General features: G+C 41.1%; 1 protein-coding gene across 2 annotated transcripts in view; it reads right to left on the bottom strand.

The window, feature by feature from the left end:
- The window catches only part of Pth2r (parathyroid hormone 2 receptor), a 109,344-nt gene extending 88,970 nt beyond the window's left edge, over window positions 1-20,374 (bottom strand). The window contains exon 1 of one of the 2 annotated variants that reach the window (XM_011238473.1): window positions 18,433-20,374. In XM_011238473.1, coding sequence (XP_011236775.1) covers window positions 18,433-18,492 — 60 coding nt within the window. In that variant the 5' untranslated portion in view covers window positions 18,493-20,374. Of the gene's footprint in view, window positions 1-9,894; window positions 10,446-18,432 lie in introns of those variants that run through there. The other variant, XM_011238474.3, reaches the window with a different exon arrangement.
- Window positions 20,375-20,755: the final 381 nt, after the last annotated feature.

The following is a 20,755-nucleotide window of genomic DNA, read 5'->3' as shown; positions in this document are numbered from 1 at the left end:
CTCTGAGCAACAGAAAACAAGCTGTGAGAAATGTACTCCACTAACTCAAAGAATCCTCTAATACTTAAACTCAGATATAATAAAGATGTTCTCACAATGGGAACACACAATTATTATTCATCAGAATCTCTCAATTCTGAGAGGGGAACAGAGATTTGAGTAACAAAGTCACTTATTCAAGTCAATATATTCACTAAAAGTTTAAATAACCTTCCATTACTTTCTAATACACGTGATCCAAAGCCTGTGGGGCATTTGTTGCTTACATTGTTGTTAATGAGCATCAGACAGAGTGAGTATTCACTACCCTGGTATTTTGCTAGTTAAAATTGCCTGTGAAGACTGAGGCACAGGGTCTGCACAGCTCTGCACCAGATAGGGCCCTAGAACTAAAAGAAAAAATGGACACATGCCCCACCTCTAGCCCAGAAACAATCTCCAATTGATAACCACTTGCACATGAGAAAATTAGTTTCTCCAAAGGAGTCTCACTGGGGAAACAAACTACTCTTAAGCATAGGCTTCACACCCAGAAAAAAATTCAATAGCATCGGGGCATCTAACCTTGCAGGTCCTTTGCAAATATATACTATCTTCCAGTTTTATGTTTTTATGGGATTTCTGTATGTGCAAACTTGTGTTTCTTGTACTTTTCTTTGGTTTTTTTTTTTTTTTTTCTTGTCCTCTTCTGATTGGTTTGTTTTTGTTTTATCATATTATGTTTTATTGTATTTTATCCCTTAGAAGTCTGTTTATTTTCTAATGAGAGAGAAAGAGGTGGATCCAAAAATGGAGGGAAGGTGGGGAGGAACTGGGAGGAGTGGGGGGAGAGGGTGTAATTATGCATGTCTGGTAAGACAGAAGACTGGTAAGGTTGAGTGAACCCAAACCCAATGAAACTCAGAATTGAGTACAGAGTAGGTGTGGGGCCAACTCCCTGCCAAACTATCTGCTCTGGAACACAAAACCATGACACCCCACTGAAAGGACCATGACTATCAGTCAAGTAGGGAAAACACCTGAAGTCCTCGCCATGCTAATAGAGCATCATTAGCATCTGGAACTGAGCCAATGGGAAGCATCTACCCCTGGATCCCACCCTCCCCCTCAATGTTTATCAAGTCCCTATCCACATGGACTAACGTGCACAAGTTATTTCACTGAGAATCATCTGAGAATGGCTGTTTTACTGGGCTATAACAGTTTGGGCAAGAGTTTTGTCTCTCGAAGCATTCATCACTGGACCTCAGACCCAACTGGTGGGATGGGCTCTTGTCCTTGCCATCCCTGCCACTGCCACCACCACTGCTACCACCACTGCCACCGCCACCCCTGCCACTAGCATTGGCACTGCCATGGTAGCAGGGGAGATCTGGGACCCCACCCAACACAGGCTTTCCTTCTGAGAGCTGTAACACTTTGGCCTTTTCCAGCTGGACCAGAGACCCACAGAACCCCTGGTTCCTTGGAAGACAACATAATTAGAATAAATTGCGTGAAAAACAATTTTCAGGGCTGGAGAGATGGCTCCGCAGTTAAGAGCACTAACTGCTCTTCCAGAGGTCCTGAGTTCAAATTCCAGCAACCACATGGTGGCTCACAACCATCTGTAATGAGATCTGACACCCTCTTTTGGTGTGTCTGAAGACAGCTACAATGTACTTACATATAGTAAATAAATAAATCTTTTTTTTAAGAAAAAACAATTTTTGGTTAAAAAATAAAATAATAGAAATTATAAAATTACTCGCAAAGGTCCTGGGTATAGCATTATAACCAAATATCAGGAGAAATGCAAAAACTGGGAATTAGGCAATGAGCCAGTGCATCTGGTATCCTGATAGCCAAGTACTTTGACAGATTTCCTTCTTAAGTTGTACTCACTTGTTCACTTCTATTTGCCTTATAATGGTTCCTATCTCAGCATCTTTTCCATAGTAATTTATAAGAATATAAATCTACAAAGATGTATTTAATGCAAACAGAGGATTTCAGGAATTACACTAATTCTGTACCAAGACAAAGTTGGTCAAGAGGGAGGTGAATATGACCTAGCAAGTTATCGCCAAGTCTTTTTTTTCTCATTAATTTATTTATTAATTAATTTACATCCTAATCACAGCTCCTTCTCTTGACTCCCCCTCACACAGCCCCTCTCCTACCCCTACCCCTCCTCCTCTTATTAGGTGTAGGTCCTCTCTGGGTATCACCCCGTCAAGTTACTGCAGGAATAGGTGTATCCTCTCCCACTGAGGCCAGACAAGGTGGCCCAGATGAGGAAACGAGATCCATGGGCAAGCATTTAATGACAGCATCCACCCCCCACCCTATTCCAATTGTTGGAGGACCCACATGAAGACCAAGCTGCATATCTGCTACATATTAGGGGGCAGTGAGGGTTAGTTCCAGCCTATGTATGTTCTTGAGTTGGTGGTTCAGTCTCTGGGAGCCCCCAGGGGTCCAGGTCAGTTGACTCTATTGGTCTTTCTGTGGAGTTCCTATCCCCTCTGGGTACCTCAGTCTTTCCCCCAGTTCTTCCCCAAGACTCCCCGCACTCCATCCAAAGTTTGGCTGTGGGTCTCAGCATCTGTTTCAGTCAGCTGCTGAAGGGAGCCTCTCAGAGGACTCCTGTCTAGGTTCTTGTCTGCAAGCTTAGCAGAGCATCATTAATAGTGTCAGAGATTGATTCTTGACCATGAGATGGGTCTCAAGTTGGACCAGTCATTGATTAGCAAGTCCATCTGTCTCTCTCTGATCCATCCACAACAAAATTTGGGTTGAAAAGATACCCTTCAACCAAAGAATGGATAAAGAAAATATGGTTCATTTATAAAATGGAATACTATTCAGCTATTAAAAGCAAGAACATCATGAAATTTGCAGGCAAATGGATGGAACTAAAAAATATCCTGAATGAGGTAACTCAGACCCAAAAGGACATGCATGGCATGTACCCACAAGTAGATATTAACCATAAAGCACAGGATATCCATGCTACAAGCCACAGGCCCAAAGAAGCTAAATGGTGAGGCAGCACCAATCAAGGATGCTTGAATCTTATTCAGAAGGGGAAATAAACTATCTGCAAGTCTTGAACATTAGCAGTAAATATACTAGAAGGGATCGCATTGTATGTAACATCTGGAGGGTGGTGTGGTATACCATTTGAGATGAAACCTCTGGAATATGAGACTAATGTAAGTGGACAATGGAGTCTAAAACCACTGTTAATTCACTCCCAGCTCTAACCACATCTCCGAGAAGCATGGTGTACCCTCTCTACTGAAGCATGGTGCAATATTTGTGGACTGCAATAGCTTTGCATGGCAGGGTGCTATATCCAAACTAATCTCTCGCTGCCAGGATCCTCTGTGGTTCTGAAATAAGATACTTAACTCAAGAATACCAATTTCCTGCTCCTTTTAAAGAAGAAAGGGGAGGGGTAAAAGAAGGGGGCTAGAGAGATTGCTCAGCAGTGGAGAGTACCAGCTGCTCTTCCAAAGGACCCTGGTTCAATTCCCAGCACCCACATGGCAGCTCACAGCTGTCTGTAATCCCAGTTCCAGAGCCTATGGCACCCTCACATAGATATACATGCGATCAAAATGCCAATGTACATGCAAATAAATCTCTTTTAAAAAAGAAAAAAACTGAGGTGTGCCTGTATTGGAGTTAGCTATGATGTAATCTAGCTTCAGGCAGGTGTGATCTTACCCTTTAGGGATTAAAGGGTCAGCACCTTGATTTGAAGACTGCAGCATCTGTAACACTGTAACACTGTAGTAGGGAAATACTGTAACACTATAATACAGAAACACCGTAACACTGTAATAACACAAGGTGATTCTGCTTCAATCACTTTCTCAATGGACAGTGATCATCTGATTGTAAAAACAGGGCCACTGTTAAGAGAAGGGTTAAATTTCCATGCAGTTAAGAGGTTTTTCTTTCAGGATTTTTCTCTCAAGAAATCACAGTTAACAGATCAGGCAAGTATACAGCACGAAGAAAACGGAATGGCCGAAATTGGGCCAAGCACATCATTGGTTGAGTGTGGTATTGTGAGTGAGCTGCCTGCTGGATCATTGTGATGTCCTGGGGTGAGGATGCCTGAGTGTGCAGTGCAGTCTAAGTGATCACTTAGCACTTAGTACTTAGCACTACTGTCTTCTAGACATAAATCATCAGTCCCTGGAGCTTATCTATAAAATAAATTATTCATAAAAGGTGTTTTGAAAATTCAAATTCAGTATTGCATATAAAACTGTTTTTAAAATGTGAAATCTTATCTCAGAAACAAGCTACTAGGATACCCATGATGCAATAGGGCAATGGAGGGGAAAAAATACTAAAATGAATTTTTTTTAATATTTAAAACAGAAAATATAAAATACAGTTAAATTTAATTTTTTTCTATTAATAAGCTCTCCTACACAAAGCAAATCCCTGAGAGTTCAGACTTGCACTTGCATAAATGACTGCGTGTGTGTCCCCACGAAATTCACTTTGAAGCCTTTGTCCTCGATGCGATGGACTTTTGACATTGTACTTTCTAGAGATAAGTCATAAAATCCTCTCATGGTGGGATTGGTGTCTATGAGAAACGTATTTTGCTTACACACAACGTGTCCTGCCCTTCCCTTTGCACTCATTGGCGGCAGGATCTGCAAACTGAAGACCAAGAACATAATCTGCTACATTTGACCTTGGACTTCCATAAGTGTCTTTGTTCAAGTCATCCAGACCATGGTATTTTCGATCACACCCCAAAGAGCTCCTTTCCCACTCCCTGCTGATTCTCGGCAGTGTGCCAGGAGTGCTGAAAGCTTCATGGGCTTTTACTTATTTGTGCCCACAATGCAAATATTGATATAAGTACAGTATATATATATATATATATATATATATATATATATATATATATATATATGGAACTCAAACGTGATTATAGCAGAACACTATAACTACATCAGTGTTCTATATGCAGCCATCTGCATCATGTGTGTGTATGAATGTGTGCTTCAATGTACCTATCACAACACAAACATGATATGACACAAATGTGCACAGAGCAATGTGAGATATGCAACTACATCGTAGATCTTAACAGGGCAACATGTTAACATCAGCAACACAGGTACAATGAGAAGCTAAAGTAGAAGTCTGACTTTCTTCAACATAAGGATGTTAGCAATACTTTCTTTCTTTCTTTCTTTCTTTTTTAAAGATATATTTATTTACTTTATGTATATGAGCACACTGTAGCTGTATTCAGATACACCAGAAGAGGGCATCCATTACAGATAGCTGTGAGCCACCATATGGTCACTGGGAATTGAACTCAGGACCTCTGGAAGAGCAGTCAGTGCTCTTAACCACTGAGCCATCTCTCCAGCCCAGCAATACTTTCTTAAGCAGATAAATGGAGCTAATTAAAATTTGATGATTCAAATATCTTCTGGAGTTTTTAGTGTCTAAAGAAAAATAGTAAAATCAAGAGCAGAGAAAAGTAAGAGAAGGGTTAAATTTCCGTGCAGTTAAGAGGTTTTTCTTTCAGGATTTTTCTCTAAAGAAATCACAGTTAACAGATCAGGCAAGTATACAGCACAAAGAAAACGGAATGGCAGAAATCGGGTAAAGCTCGCTTTACAATACTTCCCATTGAGGTAGCAATGGTTCAGGGAGTAAAAGTACTTGCTGCCAGGCCTAAGGACCTGGACTCAATGCCCAGAACCACAGGATGAAGGGAGAGAACTCATTCCCGTAAGTTCTCCTCTCACTGGCAGACTTGCAAATGCAACATGCAGTGGGTACATGGACACACAAACACACATTAAATAGGTAGTACATAGATTAGATAGATACAGAGATATTGAGATGATAGATATCCAGATGATAGATGATAGATAGATAGATAGATATCCAGATGATTAATAGATAGATAATACATAGACAGATATCCAGATAATTGATTGATAGATAGATAGATAGATAGATAGATAGATAGATAGATAGACAGACAGAAGACAGCACAGTTTCTTCCTATGTGTCTCACTTGCCAGTACCCATTCATTTAATAAAATATTTAAAAGTTTTTCCTCAGTTGCCCTATCAGTGATTTGGGCAGTAAACTCTCTTGGGGCATCTGAATCTTCTGTGTTTTATTCTGTGTCTCCAACTTTAGACATTTGCTTATTATCAACAAGTTGGAAGAAGTCCCACCAAGTCTGAAAGCCTGACTGCGCTGCCAACCTTAAGCTCTGCTAATACATCTTACTCAGGAAGTTGACTGACTGTATTTGGTTAGAATCTGGAGAATGGAGACTACAGAGCTGTGTGACGGTGCTCTCCTGGAATCCTAGCCCTCGGTGGAGACAGGAGGATCAGGAATCTAAAGCTAGTCTCTGGGCTACAATGAGACCCAGTCCCAGAAAACAGAAACCAAACTAAATAAAAAGATTGCAGCTAAGAACAGGCTTGCGGCACCTCCCTTACTGTGCCTTTCTCCAATACCTCAGCCTCAGTGTAGATCAAGTTTTCAGTGTAGATCAAGAGTGACAATAGGTCTTCATGCAGCGAGGGCTCGGGAAGGCCCACTGTGCACTGTGGACACATCAGAATACTTCAGAGCTTCTGCTATGAACATCGGAAGCCCAGAATGGTTTGCAGTCCTATCCACAGCTCTTCCATTTTAAAGTCTTCGTTTGGGAGGCAGGAGGTAATCTCATGATTTGAACTTACATTTCTTTGAGGTAAAGGGAGCTTTTAAATGACTGCTTTTTAAGTGACCTGCTCATACCTGTGAATCAAATGTTCATTTTAAAAGTAATCACAACATGGGTACTTAATTGAATTTAAGGACACAGTTTCTGGGAAGGGCCCTTTCCAAGTATATTGGAGGAAAAGTACTAGGTGAAAGTAATAAAACTATCCAGTAGTAAATGTAACTTGGAAACCAACAAGTGTAAATCAAATTCTGCCGTTGTTTAAAGCACAGACTTTTGTCTGTCCTAAGCAAGGCATAGTGGAAGGAAGATAATTCTTAAGTGTTTGTACTATGTTTGCCTATGAATTTTTATTCCATTTCTAAGCATTGGAGACAGATTTAGTGTGTGATCCATGCATGACAATCATCTCTCTTTGAGGAGTAACTACATTATGTTTCATTTTTCTGGGGCTATATTATTTCTAAACTATTTAACAGTTCACCTAAGAAAAATCTTCCAGGGCAGAGGGGAAATGAGGAAAGGGGATAAAATTTGAAATGTAAATAAAGAAAATATCTAATAAAATATGAAAAAAAAGTCTTCCAGGGATGGGGAACAGGCTCAGGGGGTCAGGACTTGTTATGTATGCAAGAAGACAATTACCTATGTAAGAGCCAGGAATGGTTGTGTGTGCCAGTAATCTCAGCACTGTGGGACAGAGACCAGTATAGTCTACATCTGTCTAGCCAACAAGCCTAGTAGGCTTCGGGTTCAATGTGCTCTGTTTCAAAAAAATAAGTTGGAGGACAATAGAAAAACACCTTTTGTGACCTCCACATTCAAATTCATACATCACACATACACAAAGATAAAATTATTTCAAAAAGAAAAATTCCCAATATAAAATATGTGTTGAGAAAGTAGTATATAATAGTAGCAATGAATTAATATTTTTGTACTAAATTGATATTGAGGGACTTATTCTGTGGCAGTAGAGACTGCAATCTAGAATGCTTTGTACAAAAGCTGCAAAATTAACATATGAAAGAAAACAGTTGGCAAAGAGAGGGGATGAGCCCCTCCCCCAACCACAGGCAGAACACAGGTGTGGAGACATTGCAGAGTCTGAAGGTGACCTAGGACTCATCATAATGTCAAAATACACACCTGAGTGGAGGTCCAAGATTCTAATGATGCATTCGATGCCTGAAGATGTACATATTATACACACACACACACACACACACAGCTTGGTATAAAAATTGAGACATTAGCACATATGGATAAACACACAAAGGAACCTTAATGAATATATAGAATAGGCCTAGATATTCACCAACAGATAAACAGATGATGAAAACGTAGTATAATATACACAATGGGGTTTTATCTGGCCGTAAAGAAGAAATGAAATTACATGTTTTTCAGAAAGATGAATAAAACTGGCTATCATTAAGCAAATTAAGTCAGACTCAAAAAAACAAATATTGCACAGTCTCTCGAATGTTTAATTTTTTTTAAAAAATCTATCTCAATATTGGTGAGATGGCTCAGTGGATGACGGTACTTACTGAATAAGCCTGATGACCTGAGCTTCATGCCCAGAGCCTGTGTAAAGATGGAAAGAGAAAACTGACTCCATAAAGTTGTCTTCTGACTTCCAGACTCTTGCCAGGGAAGGCATATACTTTCTCTCTCTCTCTCTCTCTCTCTCTCTCTCTCTCTCTCTCTCTCTCTCTCTCACACACACACACACACACACACACACACATACATACATACACACACACACACACACACACACACCACACACACACACACATACATGAGTGTGAGATTTCTGGGGGAGGAAGACAGGGAAGGCAGGAAGAAGAGGAGGGTGCACAGGAACCAAGTTTATGGCATTCATATCATAAGGAACCCATTATTTTATGTTAATTTTTTGTTTAAAAAAAAAAAACTAAAAGGAGATTGAGGGGATGGGTCCGGAGAACTGCCCACCCAGGTAATAAAGGAAGAGCGAATGTGCCAATGCACAGGTGTCATTATTAGGAGAGATTAATTGTGAAAACAATAACTTAGTCAGCATGAGAGACCAAGCCTGGGATTCAGAGTCAAGCCAGTGCAGAGGGCCTGGCTTTATGAAGCAGGGCACAGTAACAGCATGAAATGAACCCTGGAAAACAGTGCAGAGTGTGGATCAGTGCTCGGCTGACAAACCCCCAAATTGAGTTGGCAGCTGGGGTGACACACACTGCTGCCCATGGGCATAGGGTCACACCAATAAATCCTGGAATAATTTGAATCCTTCCTGTCTCTATAGACCCATCACTAAGAAGAGGGACCAGCAGAAGCATCGGCTGCTAGTCTAGCTCTGAGTAAAACAGAAGGCCAAACCCTGAAGTAAGGTAGGATGAGAAAGGGAAGCAGAAGTTTCCAGCGTGGCTGCCTCATCCACACCTTCCCTGCTTTCACCTACCAACCCCACACTGACATTCTGAGGAGCTAGGATACATCTCTGAGAGTATCAATACACAGCACCAAAAGAGTTAACAGCTCCTTTCTGTTAAAAGGAAAAAAAAAAAAAAGCCTGAATGAACCATTTTGGAAAACAAATTGACAATTTCATCATGCTGCAGCTAGACTTACCTTTGCGCTGTAGCAGTTCCCCCTCCTATGTGTTTCCCCAGGAGAAATGAAAACCTGAGTCTTCACAGAGATGTATGGGAATGTTTTACAGAAAGATTATTCATAACAGCTAAAACAGGAATAACTACATATCTGTGAGTACATAGGAATAAGTCCACTGGGTAGATTCTGGCAATAGAACACAACAAAAAGCAAAACAGATGCACACAGCAGCGCAGATGTCATACAAGAGCATTGGGCTGATTAGACATCAAACCTGCTGGGATTGGTGGTTCACTCCTGTAATCACAGCATTTGGGAGACTGAAGCAGGAGGACTGTAAATTCTAGGCCAGCCTGGGCTACATAGTGAGACTCTATCTCCTTGCTGTGTGCACCTCTTCTCTGAATCTGCTTTAGTGATAGGACAGAGATACTGAATACACCTTTGTTTCATGTCTGTGCTCTAGCAAATTCCTATCCATGATCCAAGAGTCAACTTACACATGCTCCTGAGTGAGGTGTCCCAGTCCCCAAAAACATGCATGGTATATACTCACTTATAAGTAGATATCAGCCACAAAACACAGGTACCATGCTATACGCCACAGACTCAAAGAAGCTAAACAAGGACGGGAAATGAGGAAGCTTGAATCTCACTTAGAATGGGGAGTAAAATAGTCATAAGAGGCAGATGGAGGAAGGGGTTGGGGAGGGGAATGGAGGATTCAGGATCAGGTATAGGGAAGGACAGGAAAGGTGGCTGGCTGGCCACAAAAATGAATGGAAATCTGCAACTGACAGGGATGAGGAGGTGGGAGGCAGCTCCAGGACAAGACAGAAACCTAAGATAAGGGAGACACCCAAGAATCAATGGGGGTGACATTAGCTGTGACTCACAATATTGGCATTATGAAACCTGAAAAGGCCATTTCCTATAGCCAGGCTCCACCCAATAGCGGGATAGAGACACCACCTCACCCAAAACACTTTCAACCCATAATTTATCCTGTCTACAAGAAATGCAGGCATGGAGGATAGAGATGAGATGTACTCAGAGACTGAGGGAATGGCCAACCAATAACCATCCCAACTTGAGACCCATTCCATGGACAAGCACCAATCCCAGACACTACTAATGATACTCTGTTATGCTTGCAGACAGAGTATGAGCCTCTGAAAGGCTCCACCCATCAGCTGACTCGGACAGATACACATGCCCACAGCCAAAAGAGTGGATAGAGCTTGGGGACTCTTATGGAAGAATAGGATTACAGGCCCCAAATGGCATAGGAACTCCACAGGAAGACAAACAAGAGTCAACTAACCTGAACCCTTGGGGCTCTCAGAGTCTGAACCACCAACCAAAGAACATGCACAGGCTGGGCCTAAGTGTTCCCGCACATCTGTAGCAAATACAGCTTGGTCTTCATGTGCATCCCAAACAGCTGGAATGGGGGCTATTCCAAAAGCTGCTGCCTGTATCCCTTCTAGCTGGGCTGCCTTATGTAGCCTCAGTGGGAGAGGAAGTGCCTAGCCTGGAAGAGACTTGAAGTGCCAGGGTAGGATACCCAGAGGAGAAGGGGAGGTGGGTGGAGGAAGGATTGTGGGTGGAGGTGACCCGCAGTGGGAGAGTGAGCAGGATGTAAAGTAACTACATTAAAAAAGTTAAATTAGGAAAAAAAAAAAAAAAAGAATCCTTATTACAGCCACTTGGCGTTTTTGTCAACTAGAATCAAAAGCTAACTGAAACTAATTAAATTATTTATAACAAACAAACAAACAAACAAAAAAACTACATTACCACCACATTTTGTTTGAACAACTTGAGTCCCAGTTTTCTTGTTAATATTCAATGAATTGGGTTGAGGGATTGCTTGGTTGCTTGCTTTTGGGGCGCTGCATTTTTTTCCAAGACAAGGTTTTTATGTGTACCCCTGGCTCTTCTAGAACTTACACTGAAGACCAAACCAGCCTCAAACTCAGAGATTCACCAGTCTCAACCTCCTAAGCACTAGGATTAAAGGCTTGACCTATCATACCCAGCTAAAATTCATTAGTTCTAATCAGGGTGATTCCCCTTTGATTGCCAACTGATAAGGACAGATCACCCTAGAGGAGGGCATTGGCTGAAATGGGGTATGAGCCTTTGGGAGTCATCTTAGAATTTCACCCTCACAAACTATTCTTTAAAAGGCTTCCATCCCTTTGCTGTGCTTACAGACATGGTAGTATATTGATTCTCAAGTGTGATTTAAAATTTAAGGGAAGACCATGTTTATTATAAAAATTTTAAAAATCAATAAAAGTATATACTTGGTTGTTAACCATTATTAAAAGAGATGTCAGTTTCTAGTAAATACAAAAAATGGAAAATGATGAGCATATAGCATGGTGGTTTGAATACGCTTGGTCCACGGGAAGGAAGCACTATTAGAAGGTATGGCCTTGTCAAAAGAAGTGTTTCACTGTATAGGTGAGCTTTGAGATCTTCTAGTGTTAAAGATGCACCCAGTGTGAAAGAGAGCCTCCTCCTGGCTGCATGCCAAAGACAGTCTGCTTCTGACTGCCCTCGGATTGAGAGGTAGAACTCTTGGCTCCTCAAGCACTGTCTCCATGCGTGATGCCATGCTTCCCACCATGATGATAATGGACTGAACCTCTGAATCTATAAGCCAGGCCCAATTAAATGTTGTCCTTATAAGAGTTGCCTTCATCATGATGTCTCTTCACAGCAACGAAACCCTAAACTAAGACAATGTAACAACAACTGCAAGGTTCAAATAGACTTTATTCATGTTTGCAGTTATCCTGGCTGTCAGACAGTATTAACTATACAGTACAGATGAGGAGACCTGGGGACATATATCTGGTATGTAGTAATAAAAGCTTTCAAATAGCATGTGTGAATGAAAAGCAAGGTAAATAGATTACTTTATATACTTCAGAAAACACAAGGCTGTGTCTGAAGATTTGAGTTTCCTAGGTACAGATGTTTCTCACCATGTGTATGGCTCAAGAACACAAGGAACATCCTTGTTTTCTCTCTCCAAAATGCAGATCCAATAAAGACATGTTCATCAGACAAAAGTCAGGACCTGTACTAGCGATGAAGCCAATACTGGCGAGGGGGCTGAGGTATGCACTAGCCAATTGTGCCTAGTGGATGGATGAGTTTAGGCACTGGGTGAGGCTACACCAGGGAAAGCTCATTCTATAGATGATCCAAGCACCAGGCAAAAAGAAGAGAAGACAACAAATTTGTGTGCATTCATCACAGAGTCCTACCATTTAAAAAACTTGATTTATGAATATAGAAACCAATTCAGCCACTCAATTCAGTTCTAAAGACAACAAAGGGGTCAAAAAAAAGAGAAGCAAGAGGCTAGGGGTGTATAGAGTAAGTGTGTGCTTGTTTAAGTGGAAAGAGTAATGATAGGACCATATGTGTATGATGCTTGCAGAATGTATTGAGCTTATTTACAATAGCATGTGAAGTATTGCCCTTGCAAGCATGAGAATAAAGCTCATTGCCCAACTTTCTGATAGAGATTTTATAAAGTCCAAAATAAGAAAACAGCATGCCTAAACATTAAAGAGCACGGCCACCGTTGGCACGTAAGCATCTGATGAACAGAGGAAAGCTGACACCATCATGGACCACATCTTCTGCTATGTATCTTACTGAGGTCTCCTTCAAACCATACATTCTCATGCTGAGCGAGAACTTGTTAAAGGAAATGCCATTTACCAGGAAATCATCCTAAGCTAGAGATGAGCTCATTTAGCCCACATGATTGTCCTGTAAATAAAGAATAAGAGATTCTCTGGTCACAGAATTTACACATGCTCACAGAGCAGTACACAGCTGGAAAATTCTAATGGTGCCAGGAAACTGGATTGGTTGAATTTTTCCAGTGTTAGAAACTGTGGGTCTAGTAGGCTTTGTATAGAACTTTGTATAGAATTCCTTGAATCTCTTTGTGTAAAATTTAAGGGTTATTTTGATAACTAAAAACACAAATGTATTCAATTCACTGACTTATCCCTTTGACAATATTCTTTCTAATGAGCAGAAATAAATTGTGTTTTAATAACTGCATTTATTATCTACAAAAGAACAAAGGATGAATTATCCACTTAGTCTAGAAGTCTTTACTAAGCTGTAAAGCTTTGCCCTGCCTCACCCAGACTGAGAAGATAACTTAGTTGAGAAAGCACTTGCTGTGCAAGCAAAAGAACCTGAGTTCCATGTCCAGAAGCCATGTAGAAGTAAGCCAAGCATGGTCATAAGACATGACTTTATAGCACAGTGGGTATAACCAGGTAAGATGAAGTCTTGAATTTGGATCCTTAGAACACACATAAAGCCTGGTGCGGTGGTATGCATCTCAAATCCCAGTATTCCTTCAGCACGATGGAAAATGGAGACAAAAGAATGCCCTGTAGTATTTGCTAAACACAAGAAACTCAAGAAGAATGAAGACTGAAGTGTGGACACTATGCCCCTCCTTAGAATTGGGAACAAAACACCCATGGAAGGAGTTACAGAGACAAAGTTTGGAGCTGAGACGAAAGGATGGACCATCTAGAGACTGCCATATCCAGGGATCCACCCCATAATCAGCTTCCAAACGCTGACACCATTGCATACACTAGTAAGATTTTATTGAAAGGACCCAGATGTAGCTGTCTCTTGTGAGACTATGCCGGGGCCTAGCAAACACAGAAGTGGATGCTCACAGTCAGCTATTGGATGTATCACGGGGCTCCCAATGGAGGAGCTAGAGAAAGTACCCAAGGAGCTAAAGGGATCTGCAACCCTATAGGTGGAACAACATTATGAACTAACCAGTACCCCGGAGCTCTTGACTCTAGCTGCATATATATCAAAAGATGGCCTAGTCAGCCATCACTGGAAAGAGAGGCCCATTGGACACCCAGTACAGAGGAACGCCAGGGCCAAAAAAATGGGAATGAGTGGGTAGGGAAGTGGGGGGGAGGGTATGGGGGACTTTTGGGATAACATTGGAAATGTAATTGAGGAAAATATGTAATAAAAAATATTTTTAAAAAAATACTAACTTTTTGGAAGGGAAGTAATTTTTTAAAAGTCTACTGACTGACCAGAAGATCCAATGTCAAAGCTGTCAAAAAAACAAAACAAAACAAAACAAAACAAAAAAACAAAACAAACAAACAAAAAAAAGAATGCCCTGTAGCTCACAGGCCAGCTAGTGTAGCACATGCATAAATAGTGCAATAAGGCCTTGTTTCAAACAAGGTGGAAGGGGAAAACCAATTATAAGCTGGTCTCTGACCTCCTTTGACACACATGCACCCGCACTCACATGTACTAATGTATACGTACTTGCGTATGTATCACACACAGAAACACAGACAGACAGACACAGAGAGACAGAGAGAGATACACAGAGAAGCAGGGGGAGGGGAAGGGGGAGGGGAAGGGAGAGGGAGAACTTGAATAATAACTGTTTCTCCCAATTCTGGAGGGCTGAGGAGTCCAAAATCAAGTTGTGGGCTGATCTGTGGTCTGGTGAGGTCTACTTCTGGGCTCACCTAAGCCTTCTCACATAAGCAGAAATGGTAGAGCTGGGATCCTTTTCATAGGGACGTTAATGCCATGTATGGGTACTCCCTTACGACTCATCTTCTGAAGCACTCTCTTCGTAATGCCACCATCATGCTGAAGGTGAAGACTTCAATATAAGGCTTTGGCACTGGGTGGAGGCTTCTGCTGAAGCCAGTAACTGTGAGGATTTCTGTAGATGCAGAAGAGGATCTATCTCGATGGCGGGTAAGAGTAAGAGCACGTGATAAGAGAAGCTGGAAGAGGGACAGACTGATGTGGCAGAAGTAGCACTTATGGGTCATGGGACAGGCTTCCCAAGATGCATCACATCTAAATGATATTCCCGAGGAAGGTGACAACTGTCAGATTCTGGGGAGCTGGAACTGCCAGGTGGTTTCTCTGAGATGAAGTGGCATGTTCACAACAGAGAAACTGATCAAGTTCTAATTGAAAAAAGCATCTAAATATACCTACCAACCTTTGCTAAAGGCAATCTGATTATGTGTGAACATTCTTGGAAATGGAGGTTCAATAGTACATTTTCTCTAATTATGTTATGGTTGATTCTGATTTGTTGCTGAAAATGGCACTTCAATTAGAAGAAACTAGATTCTTTAAAGCTTGGCTTTAAAATAGTCACAAATAAAGAACTATTGCTTCACCAGAGAAGACATCAAATATTCAACAGCACATTTAAATATAAGCTTTTATAAAATCTCATTCCAAAATGGGCATTTGTGTCTGGCTAAGACATAACAGAGTAAGGAACCAGAGTGATCATGGGTATCACCCAGGAAAGGATGGGAACCTGGAAGCATAAGAAGTGTAACTGTCCCAACCACATTTCACAGAGGAGAGGAATTAGAGGAATTCTTTGTACTTCCTGGGCACAGAGACTGAGCCAAGAGATCGGGCAGTGCAAGTTCATGAGACAGGCCTCTCCAGTGACAGCCAGAGGTCTGTTAGGGACTGACCCTGTAAGAAGTGTCTAGCTTTTATATCACTGTGACAATTATCTAAGGAAATAGTTTCAAAAGAGGAGTGGTCTTATAAATATTTTGTGTATTTGAGATTTGTAAATATTTCCTTGTATGGCCCCCATATGTCCCCACCCCACTTTCAGTGCTGGGGACCAAACCCACAAATGCAGGCTTTGCACATGGTAGGGAAGCATTCTATCACCAAATCACAGCCCCCAAAGGTTTATTTGGGCTCTCTGTTTCACAGGATCAGCTGGCTATGTTGCTTCAGGCCTGAGACAAGACAGAAACATCATGAGAGCAAGAGAATCTGGCAAAAGCTTTCCACATTATGACTGCTGGGAGGCAAAATGCAGCAGAGGAAAGGACAAGGGACCCTTTAAAGGCATGCCCCAGTCAATTCCTTCTTCAAGCCAAGATCCCCATCTCCAAAGTTTCCACCACATCAAAAAAAAAAAAAAAAAAAAAAAAAAAGTGCCACCAGCAAGGGACCAACCCTTCAACATATGAACCTGCAGGATCAATCTATATACAAATCACAAGAGTGAAGAAACTAGTCAAAGATAGATTAAACAACAACAAAATAACTGATGCCAGATGCCAGTTGGTGGTCCATGCCTTTAATCCCAGCTCTCGGGAGGCAGAGGCAGGCAAATCTGTGAGTTCAAGACAGCCTGGTCTACAGAACAAATTCCAGGACAGCCAGGGCTACACAGAGAAACCCTGTCAAAGAAAGAAAGAAAGAGAGAGAGAGAGAGAGAGAGAGAGAGAGAGAGAGAGAGAGAGAGAGAGAAAAGAAAAGAAAAGAAAAGAAAAGAAAAGAAAAGAAAAGAAAAGAAAAGAAAAGGAGGAATGGAAAGGAAAAAGGAAAAAGGAAAAAGGAAAAAGGAAAAAGGAAAGGAAAGGAAAGGAAAAAGAAAAGGAAAGAAAAGAAAAAAGAATAGAAAAGACAAGACTCTGCAATGGCAGTGGGTGCTTGATGTGTGCAGATTCCACATCTGAGGATTCAGACTCCACAACCAAGGATTCAACCCACCACAGATCACACATATTAAAAAGGATCTGTGTTTGCACTAAATACATTCAAATTCTTTTTCCCTGCTGCTATTTACTACAAGGAAATAACCTATTTCCACAGCAGTCACTTTGCTTCAGATATGAGTACCCTGTGAGCACTCTGCCATGAAGAATTAGGGCCCTGAAGAAACTGCTGCCTTTTGGGGTAGGGGGTCTTGGAAACAACCTCCAAGATCACCAAGAGACAACTGTAGATGATCCTTAATTCACATGTTTTACTGTAGCTTCATAACAGCCAGTCCTTTGAACTGGGAAGGGGAGAGCATTTTAGTATGATAGCAAGCATAATGGCTAATGCATGGTCCTGCTAATGAGCATCAACACTTGAAGGCTTGAGCTATTGCTGTCACAATACAGTCCACTCATTCTCACACATGGCATCGGATCTACTATTTCAATGCTATAGTGCCAGCAAATATAAAATTTACATTATACTTTAGAGTTTAAAAAAAATAAAACCTTCAGGGCAACTTTCTAGGACATGGCTACACTTTTTTTTAATACAACAGTTAAACTAGCATCTGGGTTTTACACCCTCAATATAAAAACGTAAATTTGTGAGAACAAATTTTTAAAGAATAAGGACTGGGCTCAAGTGGATTTGGGGGGACAGGCTCGTGTCCCAAGGTCTATTTGGGTTTCCTTTGCTCTGAGGCGCGAATGAGCAAATACTAGAATAAAGTGCTTTAGTGCCCTCTAATGGCCACTGTTCAGCCCTACAACCTCGTTTTGTTGCTGTCTCTCCAATGCTCTCCCATACGCCTACCCTCTGAGCAGGGACAATTTTTACAGCAATCCACACTTGTGACATGTAAGAATAGATAATGCTCTAAAGGTAAAAGCTATCAAGTTGATATTTTCCTGGCAAAACTAGTGTTTTTCCAATGTAATAAGCAGAAGATAGCAACTAGGAAAATAAGAGACTACAGTAAAATTACTATCACATGTTTATTTCTAGATTTTAACAAATTAAGAATATTGATTTACATGGGGGAAAGGTGGGGAGTCTTTCAATAGATGAAGGCTTTGAAAACAGGGAAGTAACTGTTGACATGCTTCTGTCTATGGCTTGTCAGTTCCCTTCCCTTGGGTCTCCATCTCACCCTACAGCTGCCATTTTAGCCTAAGGTACCAAGATTTATATATGGCAAAGAACCTGTTCTACTGCCTATAAGCCTTGAGTCTGAGCCTTTCTTTTATGAATAATTAATGGTCACACAAAACCCAGAAATTGTTAACTAAAAAGGTCAGTTTGCCCTGAATTTCATACTATGTTTTTGGGTGATAGTAATATAACTATTCTTCCTATTTGTTTTGTTTTTCAAGTAATACACTATTAGTTAAAGTCATAGACCATTTTCTGTTGCTATAACTGGAATAATGCACACTGAACAATTTAAAGGTTCACTGAAAAATAATGCACACTGAAAAAATAAAGGTTTACTCACTTCACAGTTCCAAAGGTAGAGATTCAAGGACAAGGGGCTGCCTCTGGTAAAGAGCTTCATGCTGCTTAGACCCTCAGAGTTCTGAGGTGGCAAAGGAGATTACATGGTGAGAGGGGAGCACAAAGAAGGCAAACACAAACTGGCATAGTCAGTTATTCCAGGACACTCATTTAATCTATTAATGGGTCAACCCATTCATGAGATCCGTGCCTTTGTGACCTAATTATCTCTTAAATTCTCTCCCGTTCCATCTCTTAATACCTCACAATGGGGATTAAATCCAAAATGAGTTTTGATGAATCATCCAAACCACAATGCTTAACATTTTTTATTGCACTCATTTATTGTGTGTGGATATGCATATGTGCGTGTGTCTATGTATGTGTGCCACACTGCACATGTGGACGTGAGAGAACACGAATGGCACTTCCTTCCTTCCATCATGAGTCGCAGGATCAAGCTCAGGTTGTAGGCTTAGCGATAAACACTTCTACCTTCTGAACAGTCTCAGCAGTCCAAGAAATGAACATTTCTAAAAATCTGGACATTTTAATTGTTTACTCCAAACCTGATCATACTTAAAGAATATTACTACAAAGTATTCTGAAGACAAATATTTATATGCTGCAGTACGCACTTACAACCACCCTCCGTTTTTTACGGTGGTTGGAATTTAACACATGATCTCCCTTCTTGTGATTCTGCAGCGTAAGTGGAAACACACAGGGAGAATACCGAAGCAAAGCTGTTGTCTCAGCCTCTTCCCACTCCCAGGACGTCAACTGAACAGAGTGAGGGGAAGAAACATAAAGCTTTGCAAGCAGAGATAAGCCAGGAAGTCTCTCTATCCTATTCAAGTCTCCCAATAAGTGAAACTTCTGATAGTTACTGCAAGTGAGTACAGGCCTAGTAATTAAACACAACGTTGTATTCCCAACTTCTGCAGAGAATACTAACAGTTTTACCAGACAATCAGCCTGGTCATGTTCGGAAAATAACTTCTCCTCTTCCAACTTGGGTTTGAGCGCTCTTGGGTCTGCAAATTGGCATAAGATAGCAGCAGCTCACTACCAGGGAAAGAATGAGTGGGAGCAGCCTTCAAGGAGTGGCTCCTTGAAGAGCTTGCAGGTTTTCCATACCAGCTAAGGCCTTAGAGGGCAAGTAGGGACAGTTCTGATCTGGCTCATTTTCAAACCCTTTAGAATCTAAGTGTTAATCAGCCAGTTGTTTCCCTGTGTGGAGATCTCTGAGGGGTTTGTGAGAACAGAACTTATGCAGCTCTGCTTTGAGTCAGACAAGGCTTTCATCTATGGTTGCTTCACGGATTTGCAGTTTAAGGTAATTTCATGACTTTCTGGTGTGTGCTTGATCCCTTTGTGTCCTCTATTTAAAATACCACACAAAGCTCTTCACATAGCTGGGTTGCTTACTATGAAGAAAAGACTTGAGCTAGAAGTCTGGAGAGAAGAAACCAGCACAAATCAAAAAGAAAGGCCTAAACACACTGCAAGCCAATCCAAATTACTTTTTTTCCTTTAAAAGAGTTGCCATGGTGATAGTGCCTCTTCACAGCAATAAAACCTAAGACAGAAGTCTAGCAGATATTTGTACTGGGAGAATGTCGCTAGATCAGGTTCGGCTCGAAATTAGTTAAGACAGCCAGGGTTTGGAATGTTGAAACAACAGATATTTGGGTTGTGCTAGGATTGTGGGGTTTGGTGTAGCTGGGGCAAACCTCCTTTGTGAAGGTGAGACCACCACATAGGAACAGAGTAAGAATAAAATAGGATAAGAGTAATATTCAGCCCTTCTTTCTACAAATGAAAAGGGAAGATTTTTGTTAAAATTTCTAGGTTAAAGAATTTTTCGGGTGGGGGGGAGGTGAAGAAGTTAGAAAGAAAGAAAGAAAGAAAGAAAGAAAGAAAGAAAGAAAGAAAGAAAGGAAGGAAGGAAGGAAGGAAGGAAGGAAGGAAGGAAGGGAGGAGAGAGAGAGAGAGAGAGAGAGAGAGAGAGAAAGAAAGGTGGAGAAAAGGTTGTATAGACTTGTGATCTTGGACAAAGTTGCCTAGTTCTTGATGGCCAAGGTGAATCCAAAGGGCCCATTATTTTAGTAACAGTGCATATCTTCTAAAAGCTCTGATGTATCTTAGTCTGCTGGTTAAAAGGCATAAGAGACTTTTGTCAGATGGTGAAAGCCTTGTCCTTTACACCTGCACATGAATGACACTTGTCAGTTTCCATATATACCTGAATGCATTAAATAATTTACTCAAATCTCCATAATATTCACTATCTAATACAGAAATAAAGAGCTTAGAAATGC

Source organism: Mus musculus, chromosome 1 (assembly GCF_000001635.26).
Source record: "Mus musculus strain C57BL/6J chromosome 1, GRCm38.p6 C57BL/6J".
NCBI classification, from domain to species: domain Eukaryota; kingdom Metazoa; phylum Chordata; class Mammalia; order Rodentia; family Muridae; genus Mus; species Mus musculus.
The sequence above is the reverse complement of the archived record's forward strand: the minus strand, read 5'-3'. Positions and strand labels throughout refer to the sequence as shown.